The sequence below is a fragment of the Dendrobates tinctorius genome, unplaced genomic scaffold (assembly GCF_039654945.1).
Source record: "Dendrobates tinctorius isolate UK_male_01 unplaced genomic scaffold, ASM3965494v1 ptg000113l, whole genome shotgun sequence".
Lineage (NCBI taxonomy): Eukaryota > Metazoa > Chordata > Amphibia > Anura > Dendrobatidae > Dendrobates > Dendrobates tinctorius.
This window is the reverse complement of record NW_027361781.1, coordinates 16,590,671-16,607,913: the sequence shown is the minus strand read 5'-3', so window position 1 is coordinate 16,607,913 and position 17,243 is coordinate 16,590,671. Positions and strand designations below refer to the sequence as shown.

At 43.3% G+C, this 17,243-nt stretch overlaps 1 protein-coding gene across 2 annotated transcripts in view; it reads left to right on the top strand.

Annotated features, from left to right (window-relative positions):
- NOL6 (nucleolar protein 6) overlaps positions 1–17,243 on the top strand; it is a 43,248-nt gene that overhangs the window by 8,305 nt on the left and 17,700 nt on the right. For both annotated transcript variants that reach the window (XM_073589808.1, XM_073589807.1), the window contains exons 9-23: positions 1,416–1,474; positions 2,986–3,087; positions 3,352–3,467; positions 3,591–3,768; positions 3,979–4,101; positions 4,632–4,780; positions 5,164–5,236; positions 5,469–5,606; positions 7,161–7,278; positions 7,814–7,968; positions 8,074–8,237; positions 10,041–10,193; positions 10,423–10,520; positions 11,986–12,110; positions 13,455–13,544. In XM_073589808.1, coding sequence (XP_073445909.1) covers positions 1,416–1,474; positions 2,986–3,087; positions 3,352–3,467; positions 3,591–3,768; positions 3,979–4,101; positions 4,632–4,780; positions 5,164–5,236; positions 5,469–5,606; positions 7,161–7,278; positions 7,814–7,968; positions 8,074–8,237; positions 10,041–10,193; positions 10,423–10,520; positions 11,986–12,110; positions 13,455–13,544 — 1,841 coding nt within the window. The remainder of the gene's footprint in view (positions 1–1,415; positions 1,475–2,985; positions 3,088–3,351; positions 3,468–3,590; positions 3,769–3,978; positions 4,102–4,631; positions 4,781–5,163; positions 5,237–5,468; positions 5,607–7,160; positions 7,279–7,813; positions 7,969–8,073; positions 8,238–10,040; positions 10,194–10,422; positions 10,521–11,985; positions 12,111–13,454; positions 13,545–17,243) is intronic.

Genomic DNA, 17,243 nt, shown 5'->3' with positions numbered 1-17,243 from the left:
TTATATCTTTTTGAATCCTCTCTCTCTTCTCTAGTATTAGCTATCCCTCCTAGCTTTGTGTCATCAGCAAATTTAATCAGTTTACCCTCAATTCCTTCATCTAAATCATTGGTAAAGATGTTGAACAATACAGGGCCCAGGACAGAGCCCTGTGGTACCCCACTTGAGACATTCTACCAACTGGATGTGCAGCCATTTACGACCACTCTTTGGGTCCGATCACTAAGCCAGTTATGAATCCACCTAACAGTTGCCTTGTCCATTCCATACTTAGTCATTTTTTCTATAAGGATTGTATGAGAGACTTTGTCAAATGCTTTGCTGAAGTCAAGATATACTATATCTACAGCATTTCCCTGATCCACCCGATCAGTGATTCCGTCATAGAAGGAAATTAAATTAGTCTGACATGACTTATTAGTTACAAACCCATGCTGACTCTGTTTAATCACTTCATTCTTATCCAGGTACTGACATACATGTTGTTTAATAATCTGTTAATAATCTTATCCACATGAAACGTGGAGTTTCTGCACTGAAGACTCTCCAGTAAAGCTCCGTGTACAATCACTACGGATGCGTCTGGGAGCCGAGTGTAAAACTAAAAAAATAACTTTTAATCAATATTTCTAAAAATCACATACCACAAATGTTATTAAAAAACGGCGTCTGTACAGGGTCTTATATTGATAATCTCATATAAATTATACACTGGGTTGAAAAAATAATGATTAATGAATAAGTAAGTAACACAATAGGAAGAGTCTAGGGAAGATAGATTGTGCCCCACCCTACATACACCCCTTCCTGGCAGCGGAGGTTGGCACCCAGGGTAACGAATCGGCGCCCCCGCTCCATGTCGACTGACCCTTACCAGGAATCCTTAACAAAGCCACCACCAAAATAAAGTGCTTAGTAGTGGGAAAACGGTCGGGTCCTTGGGGCCTGGTCTGTGCAGAGCCGTGCAAGGAATAAGGCTCAATATTTTACAGCAGTGATAGTGCTCATACAGGTATGTCATTCATAAACCTCTTTACATACTTATGTCTCAGTGTAATGAAAGAAAGGGGCTGGCCAGAATCTTATCCCAAATCACAGGGAATTTTTTTTGTCCAATAGAGACCTCTCAAAAGAGACCCAAGTTTGTCTTTCCCTCTCCTGTTGGGGGAGAGTCGGAGACCCCCGTGCACATTAGACTGTCGGCCGATATTGACTTCAGTTTGTGTGGGGGCCGTAACGCGCCATCTCCGGTCACGTGCACGTCTACACTTTGCGGTTGGTGTGTTTGGGGTTACAGAATACTGAAAAGGAGCATTCTTTCTCTCTGAGTAGCCATTGGTATATGCAGGAATTCTTTACTGCATCCTTTCTATTGCCCCTAATTTTTCTGAAACCTTTTTTGTCTGTTTCCGCAGCAAGCACCGATCTGACAGCCGACGGAATTACAATGTCCTCGTCCGCGGACTCGGCCTCGGTAGGTGTCGCTGGTTGTCTGGCACCATTTACATGAAACTTTTTTTTTTTTTTTCTTTTCCATTTGCTGGTTTTTAGCCATTTCATGTATTGGTAAGAACTGGTAACTAACATTGGATCAAGTTGTGGGTGGCAATGGAGCAGAAATTGATATTTTTATTTCCCGCTGATTTTGGTACCGACAGTCTTTGTACTGCGCGGCGGTGAATGGCAGCACTACATGTGCAACTGGAAGTATGTTACGGTATGTGATTCCTATAGAAAGCCTTTACAACAGTGACATCTAGTGGAGGAAAACATAGATTGCAATGACTTTCCCGAATTCTTGCTGTGAGATTTTAAGCCATTACAACAGTGACATCAAGTGGAGAAAAGCAGACATTGCAATGAATTTTACAAATCGTGGCTCTGACATTTCAGGGGCTAAAACGAAGCGAGCATAACTTTGTAATTACATTGTAATCCTTATCTTTGATTTTAAATTACAGTCTGTTATGTTGCAGAGCAGCAGGTACATTTCTGTTGGTTCTTACTGGAAATGATTAACTGGTCAATGAAGGGTTATTCTGTAAGTAAGTTATCTCCAATCCTGTCCGCCCCCAGTGATTTTGAGAACAAGGCTCCTGAACCCTGTAAATCTGCCTATGCAGCACTGTCTTTAGTGAAGCTGAGGTGCACATGCTCGTCCTCTTCATTCATTGTCTATGGGACTGCTGAAAGTAGTGGAGTGATGTTATCTGCTTCCTCTGGCAGTACCATAAGCAGTGAATAGAGCAAAGGCCGCACATGTGCATCTCCGCTCCATTCTCAGGATCACTGGGGATACAGTGGGTTGCACCCCGAGGGATCAGCAAGTTATTTTGAGAATAAATCCTTAAAAACTTCTGTATCTGAGCACTTACAGGCTATGGTTTTTTTCTTACATTTCTGAAGGGATTGTTTTTTTAAGCACAAACTCTCCAAAATCATCCTTTAAAAAAAACTCTTGGAAACTCATTCCAATTAATTTCTATGGCAAATCCACTTAAAGCTGATTCTGAATGAAATTTCTCTAAACTAGGCATTTTCCAATCTAAAAGATAGAAAAAAAAACCTTCAGGGGAAAAAAAACTCTTCTGGAAGGCTTCAAAACAACTTCAGAAGAAGAGAAATGCTTCCAAAACCTCTCCGAGAAAAGGAGAATTTCCTGAAGAGGTTTCGGTTTGAAAACTCATGTTTTTTTTGAACACTTGAAAAAAAAATATTAAAATCCGCAGTGTGAACATTGCCCAAGGGTGTTTGCAGATGGAGTCATTGTGCTGAGTTTTTGGAGCTGATGTTGAGCGGACATTGTTTGTTTTTGGATGGTTTAGGCTTAAAAAAGATGACAGTTTCCAGTGCAAGCTTTGTGCAGACACTGATCAAGCAGGGAATACTGTGAGGTGTCAGCTAGATGACGTGTTCTGCCCCATCCTGGATTCTGCATATACAAGGCGTGTGTATTTGATGGCTCCTGTCTTGTCCCGTTTGCAGCCCTCCGTAGCGGATTTCCATCAGGCATTTGAAGTGGTGTTTGTGGACCCCCTGGGACTTGTGAATCTCTGCGCTGAGATGACGGCTGCCAAATACAAACAGGTGAGAGATGATGAAACTGCTTGATAGTCTTAGTCCTATATGCCAACCCTGTGCCATTTCTTCCAGCCTTAGAAGTTCCCTCTCGATCCTTTTTTCTGGCTCAGGCCACTTGCTCCATCTGTTCTGTTTTTCCTCTCTGTCTATAAGATGGAGGGATCCGTATAGAAAAACGTGAAGTTTTGCTCAGACTTGCAGTTACATGACAGCCAAGGGGGACTGTAATGATGATAAAATGTCTAATTAGCCACTTTTCCATCCATATAGATCCAGTTTGAGGCCAAGGAGTCTCTCAGGGTCCTAGATGACGCCAACACCACTGGCTTTCTTCAGGTCCTCATGGTGCCCAAGCCTTTTGTGAGAAGCTTTGATCATGTTTTCCAGTAAGTATAGCCGGGACCTTGTTTTATGGTGGTAACAGTGCAGCGCCCCCTAGGGATGAAGACGTGGCTCTCGCACATCTCCTGGTGCGTGTCCTCTCTGACTGTCCCTCTGCCTTGTTTCAGCATCACACAAGTGGCCCATCTGCAGAAAACGTGCCAGAGGATGAAGCTGTTGACTGAGCTCGTAGACCGAGGCGGCGACTACGTGGCAGCCACTCTCCCCTTCATCTTGTCTGTGCTCGAGAAAGGTCTGGACCAGCGTGTGGTCCTCGTGTCGCATGCACCGATGCAGAAGCCCGAGGTAAGCCCACCGGAAGTAATGACCATGGGGGATGCGGAGGGCCAAGCACTTTTACAGATCTGGTTGACGACTTTGCAAAACGGCGGCTTTGATTGTGTTAAGACAAGTGATCTTTGACATTTTAAAAGGGTTTTCCCAGTGTAATGTAAATAAAGGTTAGGGTACTATAATTGATGGCCGATCCTAAACATGTCTGTCCCCTCTGTGCAGTGGGATATAAGAGAGGAACCAGCGCAGCACAAGGACATCGGCGCCCTGACCGTGGGACTAATGCTCACTGCAGATTTTTTTTCCAGCGTTTTGGAGAAGGGACCGGCTGCAGATAACCCAGAGGTGGGTATAATAATAATAGATCTTTTACAAAGAGCACTATAACAGAGAATCCATTAAAAGCTTATCCAAATAGCAAGGCAAAACTGCTTCTTTTAATGCACATAGCAGTCTTCCTCCATCTCATACTTTGCCACTTGCACTCCACTCTCCATCAGCATTCTGCCAGCACTAAATGTGCTAGAACTTCATTTTCTCCACTGAAACATGCTATTGTCCTGCCCCAAATCTATTTGACAGATAGCAGAGAGACAAAAACCTGACCCACGTTCTGTAATGTGCTTCATGTTTCCTGTAGCTACACTTGACTACAAGCAACGGACAGTTAGATAGAAGGGAAACCCGTAGCCGTCGATATATACTACATTTATCCTCCTGAATTTGTTGCGAAGGATTATGCACAGTTTTCTTCATCACAAAAGCATTTATAAAGTCACATTATCTGCAGATTTTTTCAGGGAAAAAAAAACCAAATTCATAAAGCCATAAATAATATTTCTCCGCTCATGCATAACTCTGTCTGTCGTTACCAGGCTGCAGAATTCAAAAGTTTCTGGGGAGAAAAGTCCGAGCTGCGCCGGTTTCAGGATGCGTCTATATGTGAGGCTGTTGTGTGGCCGGCGAGTAGCGTGGAAGAGAAGCGCAGCATTCCTGAACTTCTCATTAGACACCTTCTCCAGCTGTGAGTGCGGCCGTGATGTTTCTCTATGGAATAAGTGGGAGAATATAATAATGGGGTATGCCTGCTCCGTCACTGCCACTATGGGACAGGTGACATCTACAGATACCTGCAGGAACACGATGACTTGATGTTGACTGCTCGCTCACCTCCTGATGGGGAAGTGAATGGAGCGGGAGTAACTCCCTGAGATGGCCACATAATCTTGGGTCACCAAGCAGCGTGTCCGTTTGGGACCCCAGTAAACAGGCTGAGCCCCAGGACTTGGCTCCATTACGACGCCTCGGGTTGTGATGTAACACTAACCCTTGCCCATGACTCCTGGCTTAGAGAAAAATCACTGTCCAAAATGTTGACAATGTTTTTTATTTTTTGCTATGTCTTAGACATGCTGATCTTCCTGGATCCGCCATCCGCTATGCCGGCAACCTCCTGGACTGTGTCCTTACGCAAAAGAAGGTGACCACACACAACTTCACTGTCTCTTCTGTATCTTAATGCTATCGGCTTACGTGTAGCTCTGCTGTTCCTAAGCAGTATAGATTAGAAGAACAAGGCTGCTATTGTTCTGTAGTCAGCGCCATACCTGTCCACGGATTGATTGTGGAGCAGAAAGCAGCCAGGTTTTTCTATTTCTATACACCCCCTTTAAGACTAAGGTTGTCATTAGGAATCATCTTGCATGTTTCAGGCTGGTACGGGAGAGGAGCAGATGGTCAGCATCATCCAGTCTTATGATGATCTGAGCAGGAAGCTGTGGAGCCTGAATGATTTGCCGCTCGCTGTCACCGCAGTCCAGGGAACGCACCCGGCCCTGCGCTACACAGACGTAAGTTCTCGCTACGTCTCGTCATGGTTATGTGTCTCATATTGTCCCTTGGGTCTGCATCTTCACCTAGATTTTTTTTTTTCTTTACACTTTAAATCCAAGGATGCCACCGCACGGGATCTTGCAACATTCTGGCAGGACCAGTCTGGTGTGATGTCCTCATTATTGATGAGCGAGTATACTCGTTGCTCGGGTTTTCCAGAGCATGCTCGGGTGTCCTCCGAGTATTTGGCCATGCTCGGGGATTTATTTTCTGTCGATGCAGCTGCATGATTTGTGGCTGCTGGACAGCCTGAATACATGTGAGGAATGCCTGTTTGTTAGGGAATCCCCACATGTATTCAGGCTGTCCAGCAGCCGCAAATCATGCAGCTGAGGCGACAAACTAATCTCCAAGCACGCCAAAATACTCGGAGGACACCTGAGCAACGAGTATACTCGCTCATCACTAGTCCTCATCTTTCCCACCTCTGTACGGGATTCGCCTTCAGCATGGTCAGCTGGGGTCTGAGTCCTTCACATTCAGGACTTTTCATGGGCCTGACATGGATTCTTTTTTGGGCTACATGTGTAGTTTATTTCTGCACCCTTAGGCTTATTCTTTTAATCTGTTCATCGCCGACTTTTTTTTTTTCGGTCCATTCGCACTGTGTCCTGCCGTCTTCCAAAGCTTAATTGCCCCCTTATCTCAAAGACATATTCAGGTGTCTTATCCCTGGTCCTTTCATGGTCCCCGATGAGGCTGTCTTGGTGCCAGGGTCTGACTCTCTTGCGGTCAGTGATCAAGCTTTCTTTTCACATTGGAAATATGACCTACAAATCCCACCAGTCCAGCCCGCCAGCGCTTCTTAAGACTTCCCTTTGGTAGGATGACTGCTCCTCAGATAGTCATGCTGGTTCTTGCCATGGTCCTGGTAGGTTTACCATATCTCAGTGACATCCGGGTGAAGGACCTTTCTCAATCTAAAAATGTGAAACTTTCTTTATATAACTCTAGCTCCTTCCCCACCGTGGCCACAGGTATTCCCAGAGGCGTTCCTCCCTACTCGGTGTACCCCTCACCATCTTCCTGGCAGTGTTCTACTGCGTAGAAGGACTTTGGTTCCTGCACGACATCGTCCTCAGTGTTCTTCTCTCTGGTGAGAAGGGAGCAGAGGTTCAGGGCAGGCTGGTCCCTGGCGCCCCCTTGGCTGCTGGATGACAGACGCTCACCAGTGCTTTGTCCTGCTTGCATTCCGTCAGCACCAGCGTTGTGCTGGGGTTAACGCTCTTCTCCTTTCTCTGGAGATCGGGGGATAACGTTTTGCTATCAAAAAGTAAGGGAAAAACAGTAAATAAAATATTAGAATGCAGAATCTGGTATAAATCAGGGCACTAAGCTAAGACAGATGCGATCAGTCTATCAGAGCGGCACAGCCTGTGTATGAGGAGGTAACACTTTATTCTTCATGTCCGCGTGCTTGTGGCAGCAGCTTATACCCATGTAAAGGAGAACTGTGTATTGCGATTGTGGTGAGTCACATGGAGCATTCACTTCTAGATGATTTCTTCTAGGTGTTCCCTCCTGTCCCGGTGAACCCAGAGTGGAGTTATTATAATAAAACTTCCGACAAGAAGTTTCTCATCCCTTCACTGGATAAGCCTTGTCCAGCCTATATATCCCCTATGAAAGGTAAGCCGTCTGCTGCACAATACACTACTCGTCCCGTTTTGCCAGGCACCAGAGAGCCAGTTAGTGACATAAGATCTAACGTGACCGCAGGGACTCGTACGTCATTGACTTGGCTTAGGATAAGTTGATAAGTCTGATGACATAGCAGAAACACTCGCTCCTGTGATAAAACAAATAGGCAGGGAAATATGTACCTCTCAGAAATGTGATGTTATGTCATGTGAGCCCTGCAGCCAATCAGTGGCCACTAATGGTCTGCTTCCATCCATGTTTGTGTCTCTTCTGCTAGATGTTTATTACATGTGATAACAGGCAGCGCACAGCGAGGTTTACAGAAGGGAGAGACCTAGTGTCTGGCACCTTCCGGGGTTCAAGATCATTTTTAAGTAAAGTGATTTTCTGATTGTCCATTTTTTTACATTATTTATAAAATGAAATAAAGTTACGGAAAGAGCAGATACACTTAGTCAAAGTCTCGTCAGATGTACATTAATGCACGATATCAGCATTTTCTCACTTTTTTTTTTCTCTGCAGTGATTTGTCACATGGAAGGAAGTGGGAAATGGCCTCAAGATAAAGAGGCCATAAAGCGCGTGAAGGCCGCCTTCCAGATCCGGCTGGCAGAACTCTTAAACAGCCAGCATAAATTACTGTGCAGGCCTTCAACCACGTACACTGACGTCTACAAGGTCCGTCCCATCCTCCTTGATTCTCCGCAGCCCCTTTCTTTGTCGCTGTTTGTATCTTTTTTTTATATGGCTTAATTTGCGACCCTTTTATTTTTATTTCTCCAGGATGGCTACGTTTTTCGCCTTCAGGTGGCATATCACAGGGAGCCGCAGTTCATGAAGGAGTTTGTTACTCCAGAGGGAATGGTGAAGTCGCGCGACACGGAGGAATCACTTCAACTCGAGCTGGAAACCATTCACCTGCCACATCTAACGAGCACTCTACACGGGTGAGTGCGGGGCGATCCGTCCAGGCACCACATACACTGGGGCAGGTTCCCGTACACAAGCAGGAGACTACCGACCTGCTACTTACAGAACATTTTCTATAAATACGTTGCTTTGTTACTGTCTTAGTCCCTTTCCTCTTGGGCAAATTTTCATTTTTGTGCATTCGATTTTTCATACCTGTTTTTCCAAGTTTTTTTTTTTTTTTTTTCTGTGCACAGTTATATTTTTTTCTTTTGTTGGGCTCATTGTCATTTTTAGTGACAACTTTCACTTTACCATTCAGTGTGCAGAAAAACAGGGGAAAAAATTCTACGTGTGGCAAAATGGTAAAAATGCCCCACTATTTTTGCTGTGAAAAGTGACTAGGCAGCTCGACTCTTCTGCTCTGTACCATTACAGTATTACTATCTATCTATCTATATATCTATATATATATATATACATATATATATATTCTTGATTGAATGGAACCTGTCACCTGATACATGCTGCGAATGGCTTGTTATTGGGTGCTGGCCGTACGATCGCAGCAATGTATGTTTGTCTCTGCAAGGCTGCAGCTAGTCTGGGACCTTGGGGCTTCTCCCTGACCGCTGACAGTGACTGCTGTCGTATCAGTAGAGGCTTGTCAGTCAGTGTCAGCAGACGGAGAGAAGCCGCCGGGGACCAGACTGTAGGACTAGTCATCCGCCACCTTGAGGGCTATTAAAAGTATGTTTTTCTCTGAAACACTGCAGCATTTCATTCATACCCGGCGGGGATACTGCAGCCAGCGCTTCGTACGTGCTGCATGCTTGGTACTTGTTTGGGTAGCAAGGATTACTTGACAGGTTTCTTATAGAATAAAAATCAAAACTTTTTCGTTAAAGGAAAAAATGGTTTGTGCTATCATTTTCCAAGAGCTGTAACTTTTTTTCCCCCTATTTTTTGTTATTGGTGGATCTGGGTAAGGGTTTTTATTGTCTCAATGTTGAGATATGTACTAAGTTTTCATCACCTTTTATTGTACTTTTGGAGGGAGGTGCAGTGTTCGAAAACCATAGATCGGACCTTTTATGGACCTGGCATATAGGAGGTTAAACAGCAGTGAACGGAGCTAGCTCTGATCGCTGCTGTTCGAGGCAGATCTTGGCTGTATAACAAAGATGACACCGACCTTTTATGTTCCGGGATCAGCTCTCACACTCAAAAAAATGTTTTCTAATTTCTTTATAATGAAGTTATTGTTTTACTGATACATTGTAACGAGCCCTCAGCACTGTATTGAGATTTATGCTTCCAATTGTAGACCGAATACAATTGTTACGAACCCTCAGCTGTTAGGGGCTTTTTTCAACAGTTTTTCCTCCCTCTGTCAGCTAGCGGAGATCCTAGGAAAATTACAATGACTGCCTTATAGTGCAGCTTCAGACAAAAAAAACCCTTTAATTGCACTTGGCAAAAGTGTTGTGCCTTTTAAAGTTAGTAAAACAATTGAATTTCACCATCAGATTCATAGCGAAATAAAACTCGCTACAAATCCATCAGTGTGAAGATACCAGGTTACCTAACTTTTTGGAAACTTTTTTTTTTTTTTTTTAGCTTAGTTTAGTTTTTTGGGACTAAAAATGTTTTAGATCGTCATAGCGAGTTCACTGATGGATTCTCAGTTAACTCGTTCTGCAGCAAGCAATAAAGACGGCACAGCATAGAGGCTATAGAAAGCAAGAGATGCAACATTTTTAATAAAACCCAATGGCAAAGACGATCCTGATTTGGCTCAATGGGAAGATGACTCCTAATTTGATTATTTGTCTCCTCAGCCTCCACCAGCAGCTTCCGGCTTTCGGGAGCACGTCGCGTCTCGCCAAGCGCTGGATCAGTGCTCAGCTCCTTGCTGACAGCGTCTCGGAGGAGTGTGTGGATCTCCTTGTGGCTTATCTCTTCCTGCATCCTGTGCCCTTCACTGCTCCAAGGTATCATCCTCAGCGAACATAAGTCTGCTATGTGTAATTTGTTGGAAATCCCGTCAGACTGTGCAATCATCTCTTAGCATTGCGGCAACCAATCATCAGGTGCTCAATAACCCAAAAGCCAATTGAGTTCTCACCAAAATCCTTGCTATATTCTTGTGCTATACTCTGGTGAGAGGGGCAATGTAGAGCGGGGTCGCTGCTCTGATTGATGTCATCTTTCTTCTTTTAGTTCTCCCCAGGTGGGCTTCCTTCGATTCCTCATCCTCTTGGCCTCCTATGACTGGAAGAGCAGCCCCCTCATTGTAAATCTCAATGACGATCTGACCGGTGAGTGTTAAATGCCACGGAATCTGTATATTCCTAACGTAAAGCTCAGCTCATCCTTTGTGGATTAATTGCTCAATATTGTCATCTTGAGTAACTTTTCAGAATAAGCCATCATGTTTGGGTACATACTGAATAACACTATTTCTGTAGGTTTTTTTTATCTGTGTCCTGCCTTTTTCACCAGTTTTCCCCTTGGTAGGCTCTACCTATAAGTTTTAGTTTTTTCTTAACTAGCGGATGGAGGCTAGCTGCTATCCTGTCTCACATACACAGCATACACTCACACACACTGGATTCCTGTCTCTAAGTAACACATGTTCAGAAGCATCAGCAGCATGGAGGACATTTTTCAGCATTACTGAGCTTTGTGACTGTGAATCCAGCTCTAAGAAAAGCTAAAACATTCAATATCTGCATGTCTTGTCTCCCTCTGCTTGTTTTCTCATTCTGCTCCTTAATAAGAGGTGTAACTTGACAACTCACTGTGCTAGGAGTCTGTCTTGCCATGAGCAAGACAGATTTGAACTATTTTTCAGAGAGGATGATTACATTTTTCAGCATTACTGAGCTTTGTGGCTGTGAATCCAGCTCTAGGATAAGCTAAACCATTCATTTTATTCATGTCATGTCTCCCTCTGCTAGGTTTCTCATTTTGCTCCTTAACACGAGTGTGTATCCTGACACCTCACTGTGCTTGGGAGTCTGTCTTGCCTTGAGCAAGTCAGATTTGAGCTGTTTTTCAGAGAGGATGATAAGTTTAGGAGGTGGACAGAGAAGATATATTACAAAGTTTCTTATATTCTCTTGTACTACTAATTTATGCAAAGTTTTCTTTGTAATGAACATGAACATTCAAATAGATCTTGGAGGTTTACATAACTTACATGAAAAATATCCTAGGCGGCTTCTGAGTCCAACTGCGGCAAGGTCCAATTTGAAAATTCCTTGTTTGCAAATTGCTGGTGGCTTAAGAGAGCTCTGATATATTGTGTACAGTATTGGAAATGCATGTGACTGGAATCAAATAATGGAGTCATTTTATTAATATATTCCTGTAGTGATCCTGTATTATACTTCAGAGCTGCATTTACTGTTCTTCTGGTTGTCTTCGGAATAGAATGGATGTTCCTTCATCATCAGATAACTGTACAGTGCCTGGTGGAAGGCTTTTTGCAAACACTTAGATATAATGGATGACTTTCAGCTTTGAAGCCAGCAGAATTGTGAATACAGCTCTTAAGTATAATCCAGGCAGTAAATTAAGAGCTATAATAGAGCTGTATAAGTGATTATATTAATATATAATTTAGTTTCAAAGTCGCTTGATTTATCATGTAAAATTATTTTCCAAGCAGATTTAGAATGGTTTTGGAAAGTCATATACTTTTTTATGATAGTTGAGTGGTTTATATAAATTTGTTTTTTTATTCCTTTTTTTTAATTTATTTTTTGTTGCCTTTCTTAGATGCTGATCTCACTGAAATTCAGAATGACTTCACTGCGGCTCGTGATAAACTCCCAGTAATGTTTATCGCCACTCCAAAGGACAGGAAAATGTCAGTATGGACCAAGAAAAAGCCAACTGCTCAGGTAAGAGAATTAACTGAGAATAGGTTCTTAAAGGGGTTTTCTGAGAATGAGATAAAAATGGCCACCTTAACATATTTCAAGCTGCAACCCATCCTAGTCCCATGTCAAAATGGGTTGCAGCATGAAGAAACGACACTTGAGTTGTGCCTCGACTGTCAGAGGAGCAGGATTGTGAACAAACATAACTAGCCTGCTCACTCAGCTGCAGAGCCTGGGCTGTGACATGAAAAAACAAAACTTCTCAATTGACTGAGCAGGTTTTATTCCCTCCTGCTTCAGTCCTGCTCTGTGTTCATTTGCAAACCCATTCTTCTGAGCCAGTCTGACAGTTTTAGAGTAGAGCATGAGGTCTGAAGTTGGAGGAAAAAAAAACTGTTCAGTAAGCCAAGACAAGTTTTTTTTTTCTCTCCTGTTACAGCCCTGCTCCGCAGCTGAGTTAGCAGATCAATTGTGTGCTCACAATGCTGCTCCTCTGATAGATGCGCCATGTTTTGAGTGGAGTTTTTTCATGTTGTCATTTGTCCCAATACGTAACTAGGATGGGTTGCTGTTTGAAATATGTGATGTCAGCCATTTCTATCACATACTCTGGGAACCCCATGAAAGGGAACCTCCATCTCCAAATGGAGTCTTCTCTGTGCTTTGACTTACATGCAGTTTATTTCCCTTATAAGCTTGGGAGTTGGTGACGTCAGTTTCCATTTTCCTGAATAGGAAAAAGCTGTCTGAAATGCACTACTTTCAGTCAAGTGCAGTTGTTTCTTCTGTCACTTGGTCATCCGTAGACTCCCCCCTGTTTTTTTTCTTTTTGCAATGAGTGACGTAATTATCTCACTGTGTCTAATCCTGAAGTGAGATGGATGTGACTTCATATTTATTTCATGTAAGGTCTTAAGAATACCAGAAAGTGTCATTCAGTGCGGATGCAGCTAGATGCTCCTGTTACATGGGTTTAACATAAATCATTAGCTCCATTAGCGAGTCCTTGCATTTGCTATTGCCTTGTCAACCATTAATGGCAATAGCAAATTAACCAGCAGAATAGTGAATGCAGCTCTGGAGTGTATAATGTAGGAACATGACAACATCACCAATACAATGTAATGGTCAAAATGACTGCAGGAAAATTGTCTTGCCTGATAACGTCAGACATGTAATGTTTCTGTATAGGGCACCTTCAATCTAACTCTTAGGGTGAGAGGCCCTTTTTCAACTTTGCTGATGTAAGGGCCCGCATGTACAAACCCATTACAATAGTAACTTGCCTTATTTGCTGACTTTATAAGGCTTATGACAAATAAGAGGTGGTAGCCGTCAATAAAGCCTTGTGTGTCTTTCCCCCAGATCTTGCAGCGTCTCATCATCCTCGCCTCTGAGTCTCTGACAACCGTGGAGAAGCAGTTAATGCAGCCGTCAGATAGCAGTGACATCAAGGTGGGTGCGACAGTCAGACATCACCCGAGAGCAGATTTTCTTGCATCGCGGTGAGATGTGTAACCCGTTTGGATACACTAAAAGGGTTTTTCGGTGCCGCTCACTTCTGCCTTGGTAGGGCACCTGCAAGAGGAAGATTGCTGGCCATTCTGCACACAGTCATCAGAAACGCTCTCCTGCTTGATGTGGAAGAAAGTGGCATCGGAAAACCGTTTTAAGATTGTGTGAGAATAGTATTTTTTTTTTAAATTGTTTTTATTTTCTTAAATTTTTTTTATTTATTTTTTGCGCATGATCAAGGGGTGGCCATCTTTCCTGAGCTATCTTTAAAGAGAACCTGTCACCAGTTTTGGCCGATATTAGATACGGCCATCACCTTTCAGGGCTGATATACTGCATTCTATAATGCTTTATATAAGCCCCCAACCCGACCTGCAAGGGAAGAAAAACAACTTTTATTATACTCACCTGCTGGGCAGTCCGGTCAGAGGGGTCTAGGTCCAGTGCCTCCCATCTTCTTATGATTGCCTCCCTCCTGCTTGCTTCATGTGGATGACGCGTCGCTGCATCATCCATGCCGTCTCCTCGGCACCGCGCCCCTGCGCAGGCGTACTTATCTACCTTTTTGAGGGCAGAGCAAAGTACTGCAGTGCGCAGGCGCTGGGCCTCTCTGACCTTTTCCAGCACCTACGCACTGCAGTACTTTGCTCCGCCCTCAACAGGGCAGATAAGTACGCCTGCGCAGGGGCGCGATGCCGAGGAGACTGTGTGGATGACTCAGCGACGCATCATTCACACAAAGCATGAAGGAGGGCTGCATCGAAAGAAGATGGGAGACGCTGGACCAAGAAGAGCGACATCCCTCGGACCGCCCCACAGGTGTGTATAATAAAACTTATTTTTCTTCTCTTATAGGTTGGGTTGGGGGCAGATATATAGCATTATAGAATGCTGTATATCAGCCCTGAAAGGTGGTGGCCGTATCTAATATTGGCCAAAACTGCAAGCAGGTTCACTTTAATAGCAGCCACTTGGACGTAGGAAATAATATGCAGGATCAGACACATTGGCTTCTATGGGAGAGAGTTAAGGGCATGCTCAACAAAGCTGCCATTACTTCTACTCCATTGTTGTTTTCTACAGACTTACTAGTTAGAAATAATGCTGACTGACAACCCATTGTGGTAAGCGATTCACCGTGTGCTGGTTGTCACTAAGCTTTCCTGAGAAAATTAACCCTAAGGGGTCCATAACCCCCCTCTAATTCAGCATCAAAAAACTATTGTCCAAGTGGTAATTTTTTTTTTTTTTCGGAGAAATTCAATAAAAAATTGAACGGAGGTACTAATGGAGCATAAGTGACCCGGGTAAGTATGGAAATTAATTTACAATACACGTGGGCTTGTATAACTGATGATCTGCCCTATATTACAGCAATACAGATACTACAACCTCCAGCATTGTGAAAGTTGGTGCTTTGAAAAAAATCAATCATGACCTTAAAGAGAGCGATTGGTTTGTGATGTTTGTGCATCGACTCCCATCTTTTGTTGGCCAATACTCATTTTTTTTTTCCAGCAGGGGGCGCTACAGCTTTACAGTTTACTGTGACAATACAGCTGGGTTATGGCTGCTGAGATCTTGTCACTTTTAATGCAGGGGCCGCCCTGTTTGCCAGTGCAATTTTGGGATTTGTGATAAGTCATCAATGAAATTATGAAATGAATGATGCATAAGGGGAAAACCATTCAGACACTTACAACAGTGCTACTGAGCAAAATCCATATCAATAGTGAGTTTTCCATTTTTTTCAAGTTGATATGGATTAAGTAAGTATTAAAGCAGTTGTCTGGGTCACATCATATTGATTACCTATTGATACAACAGGTCAATTATATTAGATTTGTGTTGTCCGATAACCAGCACTCCCACCGATCAGCTGTTATTTGCCCGGTGGCTTCCAGATGTAAACTTATGGCACGGAGCTGCAAATCTCCCCTCCTTTCAATGTGTAGTGGTCACTGCAAAATAACAGGAGCTGTTCTGCATGAATCGGCAGCTCTGCTCTGTGTGCTTACAGCAAGCAACAAGCAGCTTACAGCAATCAACAAGCAGCTTACAGCAATCAACTGCCTTGGTGTCCAACCCCTTCTGATCTCATTTTGACGTCCAATCCAATATGATGTGACCGGACAACCCCATTAGCCTGACCAGACACCCAACTGTCTGCTTTAGCTGATGTGAGACGTTGTCTTCCTTCTGGAGAGGAGCTAATCTGCATATGATTTCCGCACGGTGTACATAGATCTCCATGCATCGGCTGGATCAGGGCTGCGGCTTTACCTGACCCTGTCTATTATTATTGTGTCAGATTTAGAGTTAACAGCCAGATGACTTTTGCATCCTGCCAAGTCTTCTTGGAAAATTAAGGGATTGGCAGCGATTTTATGCGAGAGCCTTACAAAATTCATCCTCGCCCATAATTACTTCTCATTTGGTGACAGCATATATTTACAGCAGACCGGAGCTGCAATGGGAATCTGCAATTCTTTCCATGCCCTAATCGACCTGATTTAGTGCCCCATCACGTTACATTGATAATGTGGTATGTGGTCCCTGCACTTTCAGACAACTTGGTCTCATTTGAAAGGTATCTGGATAAATAGACAATATGCAAATCACTTCATTTAAAAATTATATAGTCTTACCCCCCCTCCCCCCCCAAAAAAAAAATATCACTTCGAAAATGCCTGCTCCCAGGTGTCACTCTCCTGTATAAATAGCTGCTTGTTGTCAAATTTAACCCGTGTCAATGTACAGAGACCCCAGAAGGGTTACAGGAAACGAGAGCGGATCTTTGACTCTCTACAAGAGTAGGGCTATATCTCCCTATCAGAAGTTTGGGAAGGGCTGGGGGGTTGTCTGTGTTCCTGCTCTCTTGTCTACAAAGGAATAATTGAGAGGTGGGCTTTCTGTTCAGGGCAGGGAATCACGTAGTAAAAAGGAATGCATGCTGGAGAGTGAAAGTTCCAGCACTTATAGTGCTGGCAGAATGCTTATGAAGAACAATCAGAGTAGATGGCAACATGCAAAGTATGAGAAAAGAGACAGTTTAAGGACATGTTACCAAAAACAGTTTTACCTTGTGGGGGATCAGGTGTAGCAAGACCATTCTGTTACTCCGTTTCTGGGTGAATTGGCCTTTAATGTAATCTGCCCTGAGCAACCGCTAAAAACATTCCATGAGCATTTAAGTTGGTTTCCTCCCACAATGAACACTGAACTACTCCTGCATATTAGTTTCGTCGGTATAAGGGATAAAGGGCCACTGTCTTTTTTTTTTTATTTTTTATTGCATGTAAATCATGCTTGCTGAATTCCCGGTGAAAGAGCCGTCTTACTCTGATTTTGTGCTGCTTCTTAATCCTACAACAAATTCCATGATCAATTTGACCTTTTTGGGTGATTCCTACTGTATGCTGTGAAATAATTTTCCCTCTTTAAAAATTAATATACTTCAATATGTCATAAGGAGAAACTTTTTAAAAAATCTGGGCAGTGATGTCAAAAGAGAGAGCATTCCAGAGAGTTGGTGCAGCACTGGAAAAGAGTAGAAAGGACATTGTAATGATAATCCATATTTTTTGCCATAGGAAAGAAGGTTACTACTGTTTTTTTTAAGGATTCCAGACTAGGCAT